At 36.4% G+C, this 21,923-nt stretch overlaps 1 protein-coding gene across 1 annotated transcript; it reads right to left on the reverse strand.

Annotated features, from left to right (window-relative positions):
* Positions 1-225: 225 nt before the first annotated feature.
* LOC131692496 (keratin, type II cytoskeletal 1-like) lies at positions 226-21,128 on the reverse strand. Its single transcript, XM_058979579.1, has 3 exons — positions 21,028-21,128; positions 437-692; positions 226-380 (listed from the first exon to the last, which is right to left on the reverse strand). The coding sequence occupies exons 1-3, from the start codon at positions 21,034-21,036 to the stop codon at positions 292-294; spliced, it is 354 nt and encodes a 117-aa protein (XP_058835562.1). The 5' UTR covers positions 21,037-21,128; the 3' UTR covers positions 226-291.
* Positions 21,129-21,923: the final 795 nt, after the last annotated feature.

Here is a 21,923-nt window from a genome sequence, read left to right on the forward strand (position 1 = left end):
AGCGAAAACAAGCTTTTCAACATTTCTGAAGATTCCATCTTGCTTTTCATACTTTTATAAACATGTAACAAATATCTTACTTCATCACTGTGACTATATCACCAAAATGAAACTCTTGGATCATCATGAATCATACTAGAAGACATCATTGTTGTTCACGACTATTAAACCAGATTCAAATCCCAATTGCCTTGATTTCTTTTCAAGTAAATATTGTCTTCTAAGTACATAAAATTATTTTATTTATCATCTAAGCCTTCAATGTACACTAGAATTCCACCACTTGTATTTTTAGCCATGGTATCCTCGTCCGAAACCTCCGTGGCCACCGCCAAAGCCACCTCCATAGCCACCTCCATAGCCACCTCCGAAACCTCTACCTGCGGTTTTTTCAAAGTTTACATTTGATTTCGAATATTTTGAATGGTTAATATACCTCCTCCAAATCCTCCACCAAAACCACCATGACCCCGACCGAAACCGCCTCCTCCTTGACCGCCAAATCCGCCACCATAACCTCCTCCATAACCTCCATGGTGAGCCGTTTCAGCACCTTCCAGATCGTCTTCGGCTGGCTGGAGAATCACAATGCCGGCATCATCGTTTGGATACAAACTTGGACTCAAAGCTCCATATTCCACAGCTGGCATCGCTAGCGCTGCAGCCACCAGGCAGCTGATAAAAGTTATTTCCTGTGAATTTAAAAATCGGTTATATAATAAGGCAAGAGTAAGAATTTTTAAGGAGCTGTTTTTTCGCTCCAACAATTCAGGACTGATTAAAGGATAATTTCGCAGTAGAACACTTGTTTACCCCCCCCCCCCCCCAAATTAGTCAAAAATAGATTTAAGAAAACATGTTTTTCGGTGAATACGGAGGCTATTGACGTCCTACCTTTTCGCATAAGACGCATAAAGTATTCGTGATGGGAATGTTATTGTTAATGCGGAAAAGCCTTGATATATTTAACAATCGAATAATAAACAAGAAAAACGCTTTTAATCCACCTAACAGTGTGATGAGACATTTCTTATAACTCTTATCACTCTCTTCGGATATTTTATCGTTTGAGAACATTTAGAACATGATGTTTCACGATGTTTTTGATAACACATACTACATGGGATAGTGGCAGGACTCAGAGAATCGCTCAAATCAGCATAGGACAACATCAGTGCTAGAAATCTCAAACCAAATCAATGGGAAAGCGAAAAAATGGCCCATAAAATAGACATACCAACGAATTATTGTTAATGCTCTGTTAATAAAATATCTAAATTGTGGTGGGAAAACTGAATTTTCCTAAAGGACACCATTCAAAGAAAATCAACAGTGAATATTTCCAGACTTTTATTTCCTATTTAAAAACTATTGTGTTTTTTATATCCTAGATTGCATGATTCAGTGATCGAAACCCAAAACTTCATAAAGTATTTGAAATTATTAAATTAAAATTTGTTTTTGCTATTGAAATTTACAAAATGATAGTATCGCCCCTTTGGCGATTGTTTACCTTTTCGGTCCCACCTATCAGCATTGAAGTATCGTTCTTACGTTTTTTACAATAACTACCGTTCTACACCACCGATTTCGTCCGGGTTTTTTTCAATAGCGATCATTGTTACTATTTACAGCTGGTATCAGCTTGATAATTCTAAAAAATACGAAAATGACAGTTTCGCTTCTAAACTGCTAGCAAAAAAAGTATCGCCCTGTTTGTTTGCATGGAGCGTGGAGGGCGAAACTTTAAATAAACAAACAAAAATACAGTTTCGCCCGTTGTATTTTTTGCTGTAGTTTAAGAAAGCAATATCGTAGAATCCAAATTTTTAGGTTAATTGGTTGCGTTTCAAAGCCCTCATTCGCATGTATGAAAAAAGCCTTATGTTTACATTTGTAAGTATCGCCATTTTCACAAAAAAAGGGTTGAAATGAAATCGCAGCTCCGGATATCACGCTATCTTTGAAGTGCATGCGTGCATAGTTCCAAATTTTACTTCGACATCGACTTTTTCTAAAGGTGACTTCCCAGTAGTATCCTTGATTTGAATTATTATCGCTAATCCTAATGCCAAAGAACAAATAAAAACAAACAAATGTTGTAGCTCGATTCAATAAGAAATCCCCAAAAATGAAATGTACCTATTAATGTGAAACACAGTGAATAATACATACAATAAAGATCCATTTTTATCAGTCTCATGGTGTATTTTAGGCTGACAAAATGGGGACATTGACTAAATCGGGCAATTTTTTTTTCTTTATAATAAACTGAAGCTGTTAAAATACTGTTGAAATATTCTTGATGTAGTCTGATAACTATTTCTGATTATGATGAACTTTTTATTTTTGCATATTTCCAACTTCATGATAAGGAAAACATGCTCAAGAAAGGATTTACTCGAATTCAGTCTTGTTCGTCTGCTAGAGCCCATCAAACATATGTTCATATTTGGCTGATAAAATCAGGGTTTCAATGTATTATAATAGATATTCAGCATTCGAAGAAGTTTCTTGTGAACGAGTGTAGAACGACTTTGTTTCTACTTACTTGAAGTCAGCAGCGTAGCCAGAAATTCGGTTTAATGGGGGTTTGGTGAAAATCGATCATACTGTCCAAACGGCATAATTCCGAAACCGTAATTCTTGAACTTTTAAAATTATGCAGAATTAATTTTTCAGAAATAGTAACAGAGTTCGTGTCTAGCGAATTTGTTGAGACTTTATTGTAGTCATGAATATTAACCTGAGAAAAATCACCATAAATACTTCTTGGACGATATACCGTCAAAATTATTTTATTAAATGATGCGCTGTTTAACGTTTGTAAAACTCATCGAAGATATTAAACCTCCGAAGTTGGCGGTTTCAAAATGATGCTATCTTGACCTTAAATTACTGATTTTAAACATTTGACCTATACATATAATTGGTCATACAACAAAAATCAAATGCTCATCAAAATCGATCAGAACCTGCTAGTATCGAATGGAAATCGTCTTTTTTCATAAATTTCTCTCTACATTCGTAAAGTGTTATCCTCGTTATTAATCATATTACGTTTTCGTCTCAACTCGACGCATTCCCAAAAAAAATCTGTCTTAGTCCACCTAGTGGTGCAATTGTGCTTGTCTCATTTGTCCAGACTACGATTCCATGGCTGGTTATGTTCAGTACAATGGTGGAAATGAATATTACATGTTCAGTACGATTTGCACATACATACAATGGATCGACAGCCACGATCTTGAGATAATATGTGATACTGAAACATCGCTTGAAACCAGCGGCGGATCATGGAGAAAGATCCGGGAGGTCCAGGTCCTGCCGAAAATTTTCAACTTGTTAAGAAATTTTAAACTAGTTTTAATTTTAAAGTAGCAACCCCTCACTGCATACTCCCTCCGGGCCGGTATGATTGACGATTTTTAGAGTGATTGCATAACCTTTCTATATGAGAAAGACAAAAATGTACCAAAGTCCAAAAAAAGTCAATTTTTGTCAAACATCTCAATGTTTCATGCATTTTAAAGGCATTTGGTATCAAAAATACAAATTTGATTTTGAAAATTTTTCATTTCAGTTTATATGGGAATTTGCTGTGTGATTGCACTTTTCAACTCGTAACTCCGGAACCGGAAGTCCAATCAATAAATCAATAGCAGCCGATGGGAAGGTTGTACCTTTCATTTGAGACTAACTTTGTGCAAATCGGTCCAGCCATCTCTGAGAAACAGAGGTCACATTTTTTCCACATACACACATACATACACACACAGACATTTTCCGATCTCGACGAACTCAGTCGATTGGCATATGACACTCGGCCCTCCGGGTCGGGATTGGATTGACGAATTTTAGAGTGAATGAGAAAGGCAAGAACATTTTTAGCAAATGTTGAAAGTTATGCATTTTTTTGGTGAGCAGTTCTATGTTTCATAGACATTAAATCAATTTTAACTTCTCTTCCAATTAAATAAAGACCCTTATTACAGTACATCTCTACAAAAACGAGATCAATTTGAAAATAAATCTGAGGAATATGATTGATTACAGAACTCTGGAATTTTCTATTGGAATGTTTTCAGACAGGAATTTGATATTGATGCTATTAGACAACTGTGAAATCAAGACCAATAGATCAGTTACATATCAGGACCCCATTCCGACAATTTATCAAAAGTCCTCATGATGTTTACAACAACAGGTTATCAATCTACGGATCAGATAATTGTTATTGTAATATTGAATTAAATCAGTCTGCATCAATAAATTTTCAACTTCAATCCAATATTTTTTTTGGGTGTGGTGGGGGGGGGGGGGGTGGTTGGTGGCGTTGTATGGTCTTAAACCCCAAAAACTTCTCTTGGCTACGCCGTTGCTTGGAGTTATTTATTTCGCTTTTCATTTTCCGATATGTTTCAGATCGATCCGATGGTCATTAGAAAAATTGCAGTCAGAAGGTTCGCACAAATGAACATTTTTGCACTGATAAGTTATGAAGTTCCTTCCAGACAACTTGGAAGTGTTCGGTGATTATTCCTAGCGGTTGTAGATAGAAAAATGAAATACAAAATTCGATTTGTCGAAATAATGTTTGGCTTATTTCAATGGATTATTTCTATATTGAACAATAAATAGGCGACAAAGAGTAATCAACAAACAACAAGCCATAACTTTTAAAGTATTCAAAATAGTTATTTGAAGTCTTCAGTAAAGTTATTCGCAAAAGTAAGAGCTACAAATTTGTAGAAGGCATTATTTCGATATAATCACTTCCAAGAAAATTTGTGAAAATATCTCACTCATAGGGGGATTAATCAGCAAAAGCACAATACCAAAAGAAAGGGCATATTTCCTCCATTAAATTCTCCGAAGATACTATTGACCTAAAATAAGCCGTTTTGGCGTTAATAATAGATTACATGTTTTTGGTCATATTTCTGGCAATGGGAAATGATAAAAATCTTTCGTCCGCATTTAATGTTAAATATCTCTTTTGATAATAGTCCGATTTCAATAATCTATAGCTTGTTCGAAAGGTATTCGTTAAAGCTGTCTAAAAACATATAAATTGTTAATCTATATTGTCAATTTCGGCAGATAATTCAAAAAAACTGCAAAAAACGCTATTTTTACGCATTCAAACATTCATATCTTGGAAACTAAACATCAGAATCAAAAACAAATTAATAGAGTTCATACTGTTTTTAGTTCTTTCATTTAAAATTGGTTTGGATAAGATCGGTTCAGCCATTGCTGAGAAACACGAATGAGAATTTGTCCGTTACATACACACACACACACAGGCACACACACACACAGACATTGTCCCAAATCGTCGAGCTGAGTCGATTGGTATATAAGACTCGGCCCTCCGGGCCTCGGAAAAAATCTTGAAAGTTTGAGCGAATTCTATACATTTCTTTTATAAGAAATGTAAAACGTGTAAAAGTAAACAAACCAAACAGTTATGGAGCAGTATAGAACTAACAGTTGTGATTTTTGAACTAACAGTTGTGATTTTGTCCTTACCTTCCATTGGGTGTCAATTGATTCTAAATCACATATTATTCAATCAATCATGATGAATTTAATGTTGCTACCAGTAGCACCATTTTAGTCGCTTTCTATGGTTTGAAACAATTAATATCTATGTTTGAAAACAAAGTGACGAACCAGCGAAAAGATATTAGTAGACAATCATGGAGAGCGACTAAAATGTTGTAACTAGCGCCCTGATCCCCTCATTTTTGAAAGACCCTTTCGTCTTCGTTATCCGTAGCACTTCGATGCGTTAGGTGCAAAAGCTTTAATTAAAACTTTTTCTCAAATTGAACAAAGCTGTAGTGTCTGCTTGATTACAAGTTCAAATTACAGAACTTGTAATCAAGCACACACTACACCTTTGTTCAAGTAGTCGAACATGTTGCAATATTTGTGGTAGTCGTGGAAAAACTTAGAGCAAATTAGTTGTATTCAAAAAAACAAACCAATTACTGAACAGATTAGTGTCAAAATATTTGTTTAACGAAGTGACGATGTGACTTAGAAAGTGTAACCGAAATCGTCATAGAAAGGGGAGGTAAATACGATGTATTCCATGTGTCGGAAGCAAAAGATGCTGATATTATTTAGCATATATATTTAAAGTTTCTAGTTATTTTGGTGGTGTTATCAATGAAATAGTTGACAAATTTTTCTTAACTTAGTATTCAGTGTTAAGTGGTTTTCTTTCGAATTGTGGACAATTTCTGTGCAATTTTCTTCAATATGTTATATTCTGGGTAGTTTCCCTTAGATGATTAAATCATTGAAATATACATTTTGATCTTATTGATCCCCAATAATCCTTCCTGGCTGGGCCTCTGATCTGCTAGGCCAAGGCTAGTCTTGATAATAGTTTCATTTAATTAGAATATATAAAAAAATCGATTCCATAGAACTGGTAATAGTTGAAGGCGCCAGGTCAAGAAAATATAAGTTTAACTGTTTCTGGGCATCTACAAATCGCTTGCTAAATCAAAAGATTTAGAGCAAATTTCGACATTCTCTACATTCGAACATTTTATGGACATTTTTCTACTCATTTCGATTTGGCGTTGTACCTTGTATTTTCTAGCACCGTCAAGGATTGTCATATTCGATTAGCGCAAAAACACTTTAATAAATAATAAATAATAAAAATCAAATCCAACATCAATAATTTGTCGATGTACTAAAGCCTTTCTTGTGACAAAGAACATATTTTTAGGATTTTTAGTTTCTATTGCCTTAGATTTGGAATTGCTTTCATTAAGAACATTTCAAAACATCAAACAGTTTTCGTGACTATCTCAAGTCATCAGATTGAAAAGGGGCCATCCATATATCAAGTGGACAATTTAGGAGCGGGGAGGGGTCACGACAAAGTCGACGCTTGTCTATTGGGAGGAGGAGGGGGTATTGGAAATCTCCATTTTGACTTTTTATTATATTTTTGTCTTTTATAAGAAATTGGTTTGAGCGCGTAATTTTGGTATAGTCAAATTACCTATAACAGCACAATGTGATGGCAACTACCATAAAAAAAATCAGAGGAAATCGTGCAAAACAAAATCCGAGAAAAAAATCTGTCTGAATCGTTTGATTCAATTTTCTGTGACAAACACGGTGTCTCTGGTAGAAAATATTAAAACAAAAAAATCACTATCGCCAAAATACTCACTAATCGAAAGCTTAGATTCTTCTCTTTCATCTGAGCATAACTTTAAAATGTTCTATCGGGGGATCTGGAACATTTGTTTCAACATTTTTATGAATTTTTAGGTAATTTTTCAATGAGTAGCTCATAACATACATCTCCCTTTTAGGTGGTTGAATCAGTGAGCGTCAGAGGAACGGACTTGTAACGTTAATGAAATGCTTCGAAGACACCATTTAGCCAGCTTCGCATTGGTGTTAAGGGGTCTTGAAATTTGCAAAACAAATCGTTTCCTTCAATTTATTTTTCTTCGTAGTATATTTTTGCTCGGGATTTCTTTGTAACTAATGTTACATTCAAATTCTATCATTGTTATATGGTTTCTTTGAACAATTTTAGCTCAATTTGATTTGTTTTAGTTTTTAGTTTCCTTGAAAATTACGAGGAGCAGTGGTCCACATTTTAGCAAATAATTATATTTTCCGCAAAATCATTTCATACTATCTGATTTGGAGGAGGCGTGAAAATGTTTGAAAGCAGTAGGGTGTTTTAGGGATTGTTTATTGGTTCAAAGTAGCAATTCTATTATAGCAAATATAAGAAAATAGAAATTTTGAAGCGCGCTTTATCAAGTATTTTGATTTGAGTAGTCAACGAAACAAAAAATCTAAACACATGAAATAAAGGTAAAATGTTCTGAGGAATCCAAAAATGATATAATTTTGAGCAAGACAAGGGTCGGAAAAGAATCCCGAGCAAAAAAAATCCATTATCATAAAATATAAACAAAAGGGTATTGTTTTGCGGATTTGAAGAAATTCTTAAAAGTTATTATAACAAGTTTAAACCCTATGTTGGCCCAAAAACTCAATTATTTAAAATAAAAGATGTAAAAAAATATTAATTTAAATATTTTCACAACTTTTTTTTTGTTCATTTCGTTTATTTGATAGGCACAAATGCGTTAGCTTGGCGGTGCCAAATTCTTTTGTTTTTACATTTTGGATATTTTAAAACTAGGAGGTTACAATGTTGAAATATTTTTTTTAAAGAGAAAAATTTTACAGCTATCTTAAGACTAGAAATAAGATTCTATATACAAGAGAAGGGGCAAAAGATTTTTTTTTATGAAAAATTTTAAAACAAGGAATTCAATAGTAATAGTTTTTTAGGAAATACTTACAGTTATCTTAAAACTAACAATACAGTTTGGTACACAAAAGGGGGAACAAATATTTATGAGAAAATTCACAGGTGTTTTAAAACTAGGGATACAGTTCTATTTGCAAGATGGGGGACAATAGTTTTAACAAAGAGGTAAAATTACAACTATCTTAAAACTAGGAATACAGAATACAAATTTGAACTTTTTTAGCGGAGACTTATGCTTGGTCAAGATATTCAGAGGGGGGCTGTAGAAGCAGTTGTATCAAGGACAGGGGAGAGAAAGCGTAGATGGTGACCGGGAGAGAAGAGCAAAACTTGCAACTTTCGGGCAAACGGGAGATCAGCGAAACAAATTAGCGCCTCAGTCTAGTAGGTCGGATTGGCGGATGGTATTCTTCGGACCCGCGGGGAATCCTTCAAAAGTCATCGGACCTCGAGTCGCTCTCGCTTCAGTTTCCGTAGTGGTAAGTGCGACGGCGGTTACATAGTGGCAGTCTGGAGCTGATCGGTCCCACAAGGCAGGAGAAAACTTCTAAAACGAGAAATAAAAAAAAGGGGCTAAATTGGGATATTTATCGTTTTTATGAAAGTATAAATAAGGGACATATAGGGGAAATCACGATTTGCCAGCATATCTCGGACTGGGACATTGGGTGGTCTACCTCGGGCCCGAAGGGAATCCTTTAACTGAGACCTGGCGTCCAAGTACCCGGCGCATACCCAGACAACGTGCTCGATGTCGTGATAGCCCTCGTCACAAGCGCACAGACTACTCTCCGCAAGCCCAATACGCCGCAAATGCGCATCCAAGGTGTAGTGGTTGGACATAAGTCGGGACATTACACGAATAAAATCCCGACCCACATCCATCCCCCTGAACCAAGGCTTCGTTGATACCTTTGGGATGATGGAATGTAGCCATCGTCCAAGTTCACCATTGCTCCACGAGGTTTGCCAACTGTTGAGTGTCCTCTGACGACAAATACTAAAAAATTCGTTGAAGCAGATTGGTCTTTCGTATATGTCACCATTTAATGCGCCCACCTTTGCTAATGAGTCGGCCTTTTCATTGCCCGGGATAGAACAATGAGAGGGGACCCAAACAAAGGTAATCTGGTAAGATTTTTCAGATAACGTACACAAAGACTCCCGTATCTTCCCCAGGAAATATGGGAATTGTTTTTTTGGCTTCATCGCACGAAGAGCCTCGATGGAGCTGAGGCTGTCCGAAATGATGAAGTAGTGATCTGTGGGCAGAGTGTCGATGATCCCAAGGGTGCACTGAATTGCAGCTAACTCTGCGACGTAAACTGAAGCGGGATCATTGAGCTTGAATGAAGCGGTGATAGTATTGTTGAATATACCGAAGCCAGTGGACCCATCGAGATTTGATCCGTCAGTGTAGAACATTTTGTCACAGTCGCCTTCTCGGGATTTATTATAAAATATATTGGGGATCACTTGCGGGCGTATATGGTCCGGGATTCCACGAATCTCTTCCTTCATGGATGTGTCGAAGAATACAGTAGAATCAGAAGTATCTAGGAAACGAACACGGTTGGGAGTATATGAAGAAGGATTAATGCTCTGTGCCATGTAGTCGAAGTACAAGGACATAAATCGGGTTTGAGAATTAAGCTCAACGAGCCTCTCGAAGTTTTCAATCACTAACGGGTTCAGAATGTCGCATCGGATGAGCAATCGATATGAGAGTTCCCAAAATCGATTTTTTAGCGGAAGAACGCCCGCCAGCACTTCGAGACTCATCGTATGGGTCGAGTGCATGCAACCCAAGGCAATGCGCAAGCAACGATACTGGATTCTCTCCAGTTTGATGAAGTGTATGTTCGCAGCGGAGCGGAAACAGAAACACCCGTACTCCATCACCGACAATATCGTTGTTTGGTACAACCTGATCAGGTCTCCTGGGTGAGCACCCCACCATGTTCCAGTTATTGTTCGGAGAAAATTGATCCTTTGTTGGCATTTCTGTTTCAGATACCTAATGTGACATCCCCAGGTACCTTTAGAGTCGAACCAGACCCCGAGATATTTAAATGTGAAAACTTGGTTGATCGTTGCACCCATTAATAGAAGCTGGAGTTGTGCCGGCTCACGCTTCCTAGAAAAAACAACCAACTCAGTTTTCTCCGTGGAGAACTCAATACCCAGCTGAAGAGCCCAAGCAGACAAATTGTCCAAGGTATTTTGTAATGGTCCTTGCAGGTCGGCAGCTTTGGGCCCTGTAACAGAGACCACGCCGTCGTCTGCAAGTTGCCTTAGCGTGCATGAATTGGCAAGACAATCGTCAATGTCATTCACGTAGAAATTGTAGAGCAGGGGACTTAGACATGAGCCCTGGGGAAGACCCATGTAGCTAAATCGCGATGTTGTTAAATCGCCATGCGAAAAGTGCATGTGCTTTTCAGACAACAGGTTTAGCAAAAAGTTATTTAAAATTGGCGAAAGACCATGCTGGTGCAGCTTCTCTGACAGAATGTTGATAGAAACTGAGTCAAAAGTCCCCTTAATATCCAAGAAGACTGATGCCATCTGCTCTTTGTTAGCATAGGCCATTTGGATTTCTGTAGAAAGCAACGCAAGGCAATCGTTCGTCCCTTTGCCTTTGCGGAAGCCAAATTGTGTATCTGACAGTAAGCCATTTGCTTCAACCCAATTGTCGAGGCGAAACAAGATCATTTTCTCGAACAACTTCCGAATACAGGACAGCATTGCAATCGGCCGATACGAGTTGTTGTCGGAGGCTGGTTTTCCTGGTTTTTGGATGGCGATAACCTTCACTTGCCTCCATTCATAAGGGACAATGTTACCCTCAAGAAACTTGTTAAATAAATTCAACAAGCGCCTTTTTGCAGTGTCAGGCAGATTCTTCAGCAAGTTGAATTTGATTCTGTCTAACCCTGGGGCGTTGTTGTTGCATGATAAGAGAGCAAGTGAGAACTCCACCATCGAAAACGGTGTTTCGTTCGCGGTATCGTGAGGAGACGTGGCGCGGCACGTTTTCTGTACCGGGACAGAGTCCGGACAGATCTTCTTGGCGAAAGCGAATATCCAACGGTTTGAATATTCCACGTTCTCGTTGGTACTATTACGGTTACGCATACGTCGAGCCGTACCCCAAAGAGTGTTCATCGCTGTTTCTCTCGTTAACCCGTCGACGAACCGGCGCCAATAACTGCGTTTTTTGGCTTTCATTAGACTCTTCATTCGCTTTTCTAACGACGCGTACTGTTGATAGCTAGCGGGTAACCCGTCTTCTCGGAAGGCCTTATATGCAGTGGACTTTTCCGCGTACAGCTCTGAGCACTCTTTATCCCACCACAGGGTGGGAGACCGTCCATGGGTATTCGCGCTGGGTACTGGTTTAGTCTGAGCTTGATTCGCACTGTCGAGAATCAAGCCAGCCAAAAACCTGTACTCTTCCTCCGGAGGAAGTTTTTGAGTGGATTCGATTTTAACGGATATCGCGGTCGCGTAACTCTTCCAATCAATGTTCCGTGTGAGGTCATACGAGTCATTGATTGTTTTCGATGGTCTTGAACCGTTAGCAATTGAAATCACGATAGGCAAATGATCGCTACCGTGGGGATCAGGGATCACCTTCCACCTGCAATCTAACTGTAGCGATGTCGAGCATAGCGATAAATCCAATGCGCTTGCGCGTGTTGGTGGTGTAGGAATCCGCGTCATTTCTCCCGTGTTTAAGATGGTCATGTTGAAATTGTCGCAAAGATCTTGGATTAATGTTGATCTATTATCATCATGAAGACAGCTTCATACCGTACCGTGCGAGTTAAAGTCTCCCAGAACTAGCCGCGGTGCCGGTAAGGATTCCGTGATATTACAAAGCGTTCGGTGCCCTACCGAGTCTCTAGGAGGAATGTAGATGGAAGCAATGCAAAGGTCTTCACCTTTGATTAGAACTGGACAAGCGACAATTTCAATGCCTGGTGTCGAAGGGAGGTTAATTCGGTTGAAAGAATAGCACTTTTTAATCCCCAAAAGTACTCCTCCGTAAGGGTTTTCTCGATCCAGACGATTTATATTAAAGTCGTGGAAGTTGATATTTATATCGGAAGTTTACCAATGCGAAAACATCACATTTTGAACTGTTTAGTAAAAATTTGAATGAATCGATTTTCGGAAGGATACTTCTGCAATTCCACTGTAGGACAGTGATCGAATCAGTGACCTCGTTTGATGACTTAGCCATCGAAGGATACGATCGCTGCAAGGAGGGGCCATTTAGCAGTCAACTGTTTCAAAAATGTTTGCACCATAGGGAGAAAATATATCAGAATGCTTTTAAGAGGATCAGTAACATTGGAAGCTGTGAAAATTAAGTCCACTATGTCAGAAAATTTCATTAGTCCGCTACTGGACTGAGTATCTGTTTGAAAAAAGGGAACACTTGGGGTTTTTGGTGTCCCTGGAAGTGGTGGATACTCCTTGTTAGAATTAAAATTTCCAAGTCCTGGAGCAAATTGCTTCGGCTTTAGTGCATCACTTCCGTTGGATTTATTGATTGTAGTTGGCGCACTCTGAGTGGACGACACCTTGGCACCCTTACGAGGCAATCTAGGGGAGGCTAGATTTCTCCTCTTCCTGGACTCCCCTGAGTTAACCAAAGATGTTCCCTCTTGTGGGTCGTCAGATTCTTGCTCAACGCCAGCCAAAAGAGCAAAGGAATTTTCGGAAGGGACAGATGGCGAAGCATTCTTAAGAATTTCTGCATAAGAGCGCTTCGAGCGTTCCTTAAGGGAGCGCTTAATTTTATCCCCGCGCTGTTTGTACGCGGGGCATGATTTAAGATCATGCGGAAGGCCCCCGCAGTAAATACACTTTTCAGTTTCTCCACCGCAAGAGTCATCCTCATGTTCTCCATCGCATTTGCCGCACCTTTTCTTTTTGCCACAATAGGTGGATGTGTGGCCCAGCTGCTTGCAATTGCTGCAGTTCATTACCCGCGGTACAAACAGGCGAACAGGTAGACGAACCTTATCCAGGAGGAGATAGTTGGGGAGGGAAGACCCGGAGAAAGTCACCCGAAGCGAGTCTGACAATGAATAAGTTGTCTTATTATTCTCAGTTTTTGCGGAATACAATTGCTTGCATTCCAGAATCTTCACATGTTCAGGTTCTTAAAGCAACCAACTCCGTACTTTAACACGTCTTCGCACTTCAAACCCGGCTCGGCGACGACCCCGTCGATCTCCATTGCTAAACAAGGTATATACGCTTTAAATTGCTTTGTAAAACGCTCGCTGTGTGCAATCTGGTTTGCCTGGTCGAGGTCATTCACTAATATGCGTATCTTATTAGCTCTAACACGTGTTATCTGAGCTACGGCCGGGTAGTTAGCAGTCAGCTCCCGTGAGATTTCTAAAATATTAAGCGATTTCGTGATGGGCCGGAAATAGACCACCCAGGGCCCAATTGAACTGGCTGGGTATGTTTTAATACGAGGAGGACTGGGAAAATCAGAGGAGGGAGTGATTTCGGGTTTATCCGGTAAATCCATGGGAACATCATTCCCATCCAATGTTACTTCGCCCTCGGCCATTTAGGCACGAGGATAGCACGTGGTGTAAACGAGAGATGAAACTTATATTCAGGGGAAAGGGATCTAAGAAGTAGCGACAGATCGGGGGAAAGGGAAATGAGAAAAAAAACGATACTTAGCTTATATAGCGGCTTGTCCGGTTATTGAACTGTTCATTTCACCAACCTAGGCACCGGCGAACAAAGCCTGCCTCAAACAATGACTGGCCTTCACAATGTATATATTTATATTGATTTACTCTATGCACAGCACAAGAAAACGATCTGCTTCGATCGAGAGCTCAGACGATTGTGCGTTTTCACAACTTGGTAGATGCGAAAAATTACAACGTTTTCTATATCATAGCATTTTTTAAGGAAAAATATAATAATTTTTAGTGCATTGATCGTAAATCCAAGAAGAAAGTATACAAAATTTCAGTCAATTTCAGAAGATTAATCTACAAAGACAGTTTCATCTCACTTACCATGGAAGTTGGAAGCAGATATTAGTAAGTAGGCAGCAGATATTAGGCCAATGTACTTATAATAAGTGTACTAACAAACACTGTAATCATTGAAATTGGTACACATCAAAATGACTTCTCGCTCAAAGGGATGCACGTATGTGAAAAAAGCTCTAAATTTAAGTATTAAACAATACATACACATAACTAATTGAATTCAAAGAACACAAACAAATCATTAACTAAGAAATTATTTACTGATACTAATTATTCATCAATTTTCAAAAAAAAAAGTTAGTTTCATATATCGACATATAAACGAGTAATGAAGTGTCCGTGTATATATAAACATAGATATTTATTTTTCATATTAAAAAATGTTATAGAACCTTAGGAAAAATAATTCAAAACTTGTCTCGTTTAAAATAGAAGCAAGTCTCCGGATAGTGAGTACTTCAGTGATATTGATTTATTTGTGGTAATATTGTTCTGCCAGAGACAAAAAAAATGCCCCGAGTAAAAATATTATTCAAATTTTAAATTTAAATCATCCCGAAATTGGCTAAATGTCGGACATTGCTGTCTTTGGAGGCATTCATTAACGTAACAAGCCCCTCTTTCTGATACTGTATGTCCAAAGATCCATCCTCCTAAAAGTGATATATCTTCTGAGAGCTTTTAATTGAAACGCAATTTTCAAAAAATAATCATCAAAATGTAAAAAAAAAAATATTGTTCTAGACCCCCCGATAGAACATTTCAAATTTAGTCTCAGATGAAAGAGCAGTACCTACGCATTCAATTAGTGAATATTTCAGCGATACTGATTTTTTTGTTTAAATATTGTTCTACCAGAGACACTGTGCAGTGTGTGACTGAAAACAAATTGTACTAATTTTATTTAAGAGCTTATGGTTGAAATTACGAGTCAATTCATGAAAGTTACTTCAATTTTATGTTATTATGAGGAATCTTCAAAACGTAAATATAAAAGATCAGAATATTTCACAGAAATGAGCTATTTCCATGAAAAATTCACAAAAGACTAATGTAGTGTATGGTATTTTTTGATTGAAGTTTGAAGTCCCTTTTCGCCATAGTAGTCTAACACATAGAAAAAAATTATGATAACCCATTTTTCATTAAATTACCCGAAAAAATAGAAAGTCCACGTGGATATCGTAGGGAGGGGGAGGTAGGGGCACAGGAATTATCCACGTTTGTCCACGGACGTGGAAGATGGGGTTAAAAACGAAATTTTTTTCCACGTGGTATATGAACGGCGCCAAAGATTTATGCAATAATTTTTAAAGCTCCTCATGCAGAAAATTATGCTGATATTTTATTGACTGTAACATTAAAATGGATACGGTTTCGTGGTTTTGTGAACTATTTTATGAGCACAAATTTTGTATCGTAACTAATACATTAGGAATCGTTGACCAGTCCCCTTTCAAATTTAATAGTCATTCACAAAAATGCATAATATATGAATTGGATCATGAAGTTGAAGTTGAACGGCAGTATCATGTTTTTGTGAGCACACAACTAGGGAACGGAGTGAGTTGTGAACCATGGGGAGTTGTCAATACCCGCTAAGCTATAAATTAACCCATTATTGCCCAACTTATTTTTCACGCGCATCGCAAATTGTGTTTTCCGATCGAAGAAAAATGATGTGGTCATTCCAGTAAAATTATTTTTGTACTCAAAGTAGTTGATATAATAAGGAACAACCAGTGAAAATTTAAGATTGATCGGTTAATCGGTTCCTGAGATATCGTGATCGCCGCGGATGAACTTTTCAACAAAATACAACTCCGAGATAATCGAGTTTCACTGTAGGTGCAGCGAATCAACGCTCTAGCGTATCAAACACTACGCACCGCCTACGAGTGGTCAATGGGTAGCGGTCTATGAATAGCTGTAACTCAAATTGTAGTATTCCGATCTTAATGAAACTTTGAGAATATTTTCCTCGGCGTATGTAGTTTCAGAATATTTAATTTACAAAAATTCGATTTTTTTCATCCTAACAAAAATGTATAACCCCTTAAGAGAAAAGTGATTAAAAACAAAACATAAACACCGGTTTAACCCCTCTAACTTCTCTAAACATATTCTGCAAGAGTATATGAACAATATTAACTCGTTAATAATGCCTGTTCTGCGTTATTAATTGAGTAATAGGAGTCATTCTTAGCACCTACTATATATAGTAGGTTGGGCAATAATGGGTTAAAAAATGTGGTAACTACTGTTAAATATTTCTACTCTCATGACGTCACTTTCTCATTAGCAAATGTTGCATTAACTTATGTTCCTGATCGCCATGTGCTGCAACCGCGTATTCAAGTGGCTTGGCGCGAATCATGTTGTCACCTGTTCAATGCGAATCAGATAATTTTTCCATTTCACTATTAGTTTAGAACAGTGTTGTCATAATCATAATCAAAAAATTAAAAATCAATGATCACCGTCGAAAAAAATCATCGATGATAATCGTTTTCTTTATTACAACCTGACATCACAAACCTTATAACTTGATATACCGAGAGTGATGTTGATCTAGTATTCTCGTTTTTAATTTTATGTGCCCGTTGTCACCCATTACTGTGCACGCAACGGTAACCAAAATAAAATCATCACGTGATTGCTACACATTTGAGTAGAAGAAATTTTATTAAAAAATCGTGAACAATTTTTCTCAGCGTTGGATGATCTGTCTCTGGCTAAACGCTCTCATCATATTTTGTAGGCTCTATTATTAGAAGACACAGCTAATGGCATTTTCGTTTTTGACAATGCACTACACTGGAGTAGTCGGTGTTACACTCACTCAAACTCCCTAACAGCAGAGAAACAGTGTGAAGTTTCCTGGTTTCTAGTGTTTTGGCGGCTCCGGTAATCACGATGTAAGCCCAACAGGTCAACTAAAATCCTAACACTCAAACATGTTTAATAGTATAGGGACATGTACTATAACTTTAAATTAATATTTTGGTTCGCTGCATACGAGAACATTTCCCCCCTAAACAAATGTGTTGGGCCCTAAATAACTTCCCGCATCTCCCGTTATATTCAGCTCTAGTTGTTCAATCGCAATTACTGCAAAATGGCAGACGAAACTGATATAGCAGTTTATGTGCATAATAAAATAATCAATATCACACATCATTAATAACACTAGTTTACAGCATTTTTGAACTAAATAAGCTAGTGGTCATTTTCAATGCACAATCGTGTGCTGAATCCGAAAATGAGGTCCAAAAAATTTACAGTAGAACAGTTTTCGAGTTACAGTGAAAAAATGAATTTTACCTTTAAAATTAAAAGCACGTTCAGTAAAATTCAAATATCTGTAGTTGTAGTGCATCGATATGAAATAAACTTAATGCACTTTCGATTGTTAGAATATTTTGTTTTAGTGCGACTACTGGTTCTGACGCTATTTACGAATCTACTGAACTTTTTCTTAATTTTTCGTCGTTTTTTGAATAAAAATGAGCGTGTGGTCAATATTTTCGGCAAGATGAAGCAATCCCAAAAATTACATTTTTATGGGAAATTAAAGCCTGCTAATAACTAATGAAAATAAGCATTTGTTAGTTTAAATCCGATGAAAATTGCGAAAGTTATTCAATTTTTTGTAAAATTTTTGTGTTTCTCTGGATCAACTTCTTGAACCGTCTCAATTCCAATTTTTTTCTAGGGCTTGTTTAATAATGTGTGAGGGACTCTCTGTCAGAATTCTGTTAAACAAGTAAATGGAAGAATTTTGAAAGAAATTAATGTGGGGTAATATTCAAACTCGTTTATCCAAATGATTAAGGACTTCTGATAACAATAATTTCAGCTTCAGTGGAGTAATGTCATCAAAAATTCGGCATTAAAAATACGCATAATATTTACATGCACAGAATCGTATATGTACAAAACACATTGTAAACTGCACGCTCCACAATGCCTTGATACACACATTGGAAGCTTATGACTGTGCAAAATGCTAAATTCGGGCACTAGCTTCACGAATGATGACTTATCCACCTATTTCGTTACGTTTTGTTCTACTAACAATTTCTTTTACGTTATTAAAACGTCTAGAAGTTTATAATTTGAAATTATATTGGATTCGTATTGGCTTCTATGATGTACCGATTTTACTGTACTGGGTCACAAAACTGCAACATACTATAATATATTTCGTAAAACATCTAAGTGCAACTACAAAATATTCTACTTTCTTCAAATCATTGTTAAATTCAGATTTTAAAATTGTAAACCTAAAATAAGTCTTGTTCGATGTCCTACATAGTTTCAAAACACGAACTGCTAGATGTTCTAGGAATGAACACAAATTATAAGTTTTACAAATTATTAATTTTATAATAGTTGACGTATATAGTATCACATATTACTACGGATTCGTATTCGTTGTATAAAACCCAATTGAGCAGCTAGTGTTTCAAAATACGAATTTTATAACGTGTGCGGGTTTAGTTTATAACGAATTCTGTATCATAAGAGAGTTATTTTATGTAATCTGCCGTTAAATGCATATTTGCATAAAATGCATTTCCTATATACATGGGACAATTGTGCGTATAACGACAGTAATACACTTGTAAATATTACACGCAGTATTGCATACAAACTATTTGATAATTTCATTGAGCTTGAAATTATTGTTATCAGAAGTCCTTAATCATTTGGATAAACGAGTTCGAATATTACCCCGCATCAAATTCTTTCAAAATTCTTCCATTTACTTGTTTAATAGAATTCTGACAGAGAGTCCCTCATATATTATTAAACAAGCCCTAGAAAAAATTGAAATCGAAACGGTTCAATAAGTTGATCCAGAGAAACACAAAAATTGCCATTTTACAAAAAATTGAATAACTTTCGCAATTTTCATCGGATTTAAACTAACAAATGCTGATTTTCATTGGTTATTAGCAGGCTTTAATTTTCCATAAAATTATAATTTTTGGGATTGCTTCATCTTGCCGAAAATATTGACCACACGCTCATTTTTATTCGAAAAACGAAAAATTAAGAAAAAGTTCAATAGATTCGTAAATAACGTCAGAACCAGTAGTCGCACTAAAACAAAATGTTCTAACGATCGAAAGTGCATTAAGTTACCTTTAATTCAACATAATACTATTTCATATCGATGCACTACAACCGAAGATATTTGGATTTTACTGAACGCACTTTTAATTTTAAAGGTAAAATTCATTTTTTTTACTGTAATTCGAAAACTGTTCTACTGTAAATTTTTTTGACCTCATTTTCGGATTCAGCACGCAATTTTACTTCAGAAATGGTGTTCGAATATTGATGTTCAGATTTTTATTTTGTAAACTAGTATAATTAGTGAGATTGATTTTCTCTTTAGATGATTTTATGAGTACGTGTGAAAGAAAAACTTATGATAATGAGATCGAAGAAGGCGTAATGGATTTTACACTTTCATTGTATTGCTGAACTCATCCGTGATTTTATTGATAATAAATATCGAGTAAGAGAAACAGTAGTAATTTTATGCGTTACCGATTTTTGATTTTTTGATAATTTCCCAACACCGGTTTAGAAATATCTTGAAATTTATGTTCTAAAGCTCTAATAAAAATAATCCACAACAATATTCCATTTCTCCTACTTTTTGCGAAGATTCACAACTTTCCACCAAACTAAAAAATGCCGATTCCACGCTTTTCACACAATCTGCCATATCTCAAGCAAGATAACGATTATTTAAAATTGCCTCACCCTGTGGATGTATTAAGGTGTCCTATACAAATACCAGTTCAAATATTGAAAATCGATCAATGTTTACGGTAGATATGCCCCGAAAACAAAACTATGTTTACAACTCCCCACCGTCCCCTACTATACGTGAGTCCGAATATCAGTTCACGCAACAAAATTGATAAAATTCTGAATTGTGTGCAATAATTTCCAATAATTCCAATAATAATAATAATTGAATTGTGTGCAATAATTTATCAACTCAATGGCCTAAATGGCTTGAACTACGAACAATCTCATGAAAGTGAAAATTATTAAGGATATCTTCTAAATGCGTAGATAATATACTATACATCTGGAAACAGTCCACAAAGCAAAAACGGATATTTAAAGTTTTTTAAATTTTTTCACGTGAAAATATTGTAAACATGTACAAAATTTCATACTCTATGAACAGTATTGCGAAACACTCATCTTACGATTTTGTGAAATAAGTAATGTTCATGAATGATGAACTGTGACCAATATGTTATGAACCAGGATCCAAATCACGAGGCAGTTACGAGCCTAATTTAGAATATTCTAAATTTTGTGAAATAGTTTACTGTTAAGATTTTGTGAACAAATTTACAACCACGAAAACCAGATCATGATCAAGAAGGAACGAATCATGGATCAGTTCACGGCATATAATCAAACAATGTTTTTAAACCTATGAACAAAATCACGAGTTAACATTTGATTTACGAGTAATGTTTGTAAAATTGTAAACTAGTTCCCGAACAGACAAACGAGCTGAAGTACACATATTATGTATATTAGCTAAGCACGTGTCACTTCTCGATTATACATTGCTTTATAAAGTCAAAATAATAATTTTTTTCAACACACCTTAATCATATTTGTTGGTAATAAAAATAATTTTAAACACTGTGTTACGGAACCTCGATTATTTAACGTCACTTGTTAACTTCGTTGATTGCGAGTTAGTTTAAAACTGTTGCTAAAATTTGGAATCGATGCATATTTATAGAAAGCAATTCCTGCAGATCCAAAAATAACAAAGCATGAGACAAGAAAGAGTGCTGGATGTTCAATTTCCTGTTTTCAGTCACACACTGCACAGGAACTGAAGATTGTGTGGAATTTTCGTAGCATAATTATTGGCATTCATAGTGGAAAAATCATTTCTTCTGGATTGAAAATCATGAAATACCCGCGATAAAAATATTCCTCTTAAGGTTGAACAGAGAATGGACAAAAATTCACTTTTTCCGCAGTACTGTAACAACATTCTACATAAGCTGATTGATATTTATGAAGATATAACACACGGTGTGGAAAGAACAGCTTTTTTCATTTTCGATTTTTGCCCATTCTCTGTTCAACCTTAAATAAACTCATCATAATTTTTCACAAAATTCAAAACTTCTTGAGGGATAAATCCTTAATTCCACTAAAGTGGAATGTCATAATTAATTCGGTTAAGACAGATGTCTTCCATTTAATTCCACTGTAATATATTATAGTGGAATTAAACGGAAGACATCTGTCTTAACAGGATTAAAACTCTTCATTCTATTTTTTCCGAATTGTAAATTACCGTGTTTAAATAAATGATATAAATTTTTAAAGCATGCGTTCGAATCTCCAAATTGATGGTGAAATATTGCTACATAAATATACATTTCCTACATATTCGGATTAATATTAAAAGAATAAACATTCTATCAGTTTAAAACTTTTTTTCCAATCTAGTGTCCGCGCTGGGTATGGAATCATCCCGT

The sequence above is a fragment of the Topomyia yanbarensis genome, chromosome 3, assembly GCF_030247195.1.
Source record: "Topomyia yanbarensis strain Yona2022 chromosome 3, ASM3024719v1, whole genome shotgun sequence".
Taxonomy (NCBI): Eukaryota; Metazoa; Arthropoda; class Insecta; order Diptera; family Culicidae; genus Topomyia; species Topomyia yanbarensis.

Bases quoted from the DNA above. Each gene is read 5' to 3' on its own strand.
- LOC131692496 (XM_058979579.1), bottom strand. The intron at 381-436 runs GTATATTAACCA...AAAAAACCGCAG, and splicing joins TGGTGGAGGATTTGGAGGAG to GTAGAGGTTTCGGAGGTGGC.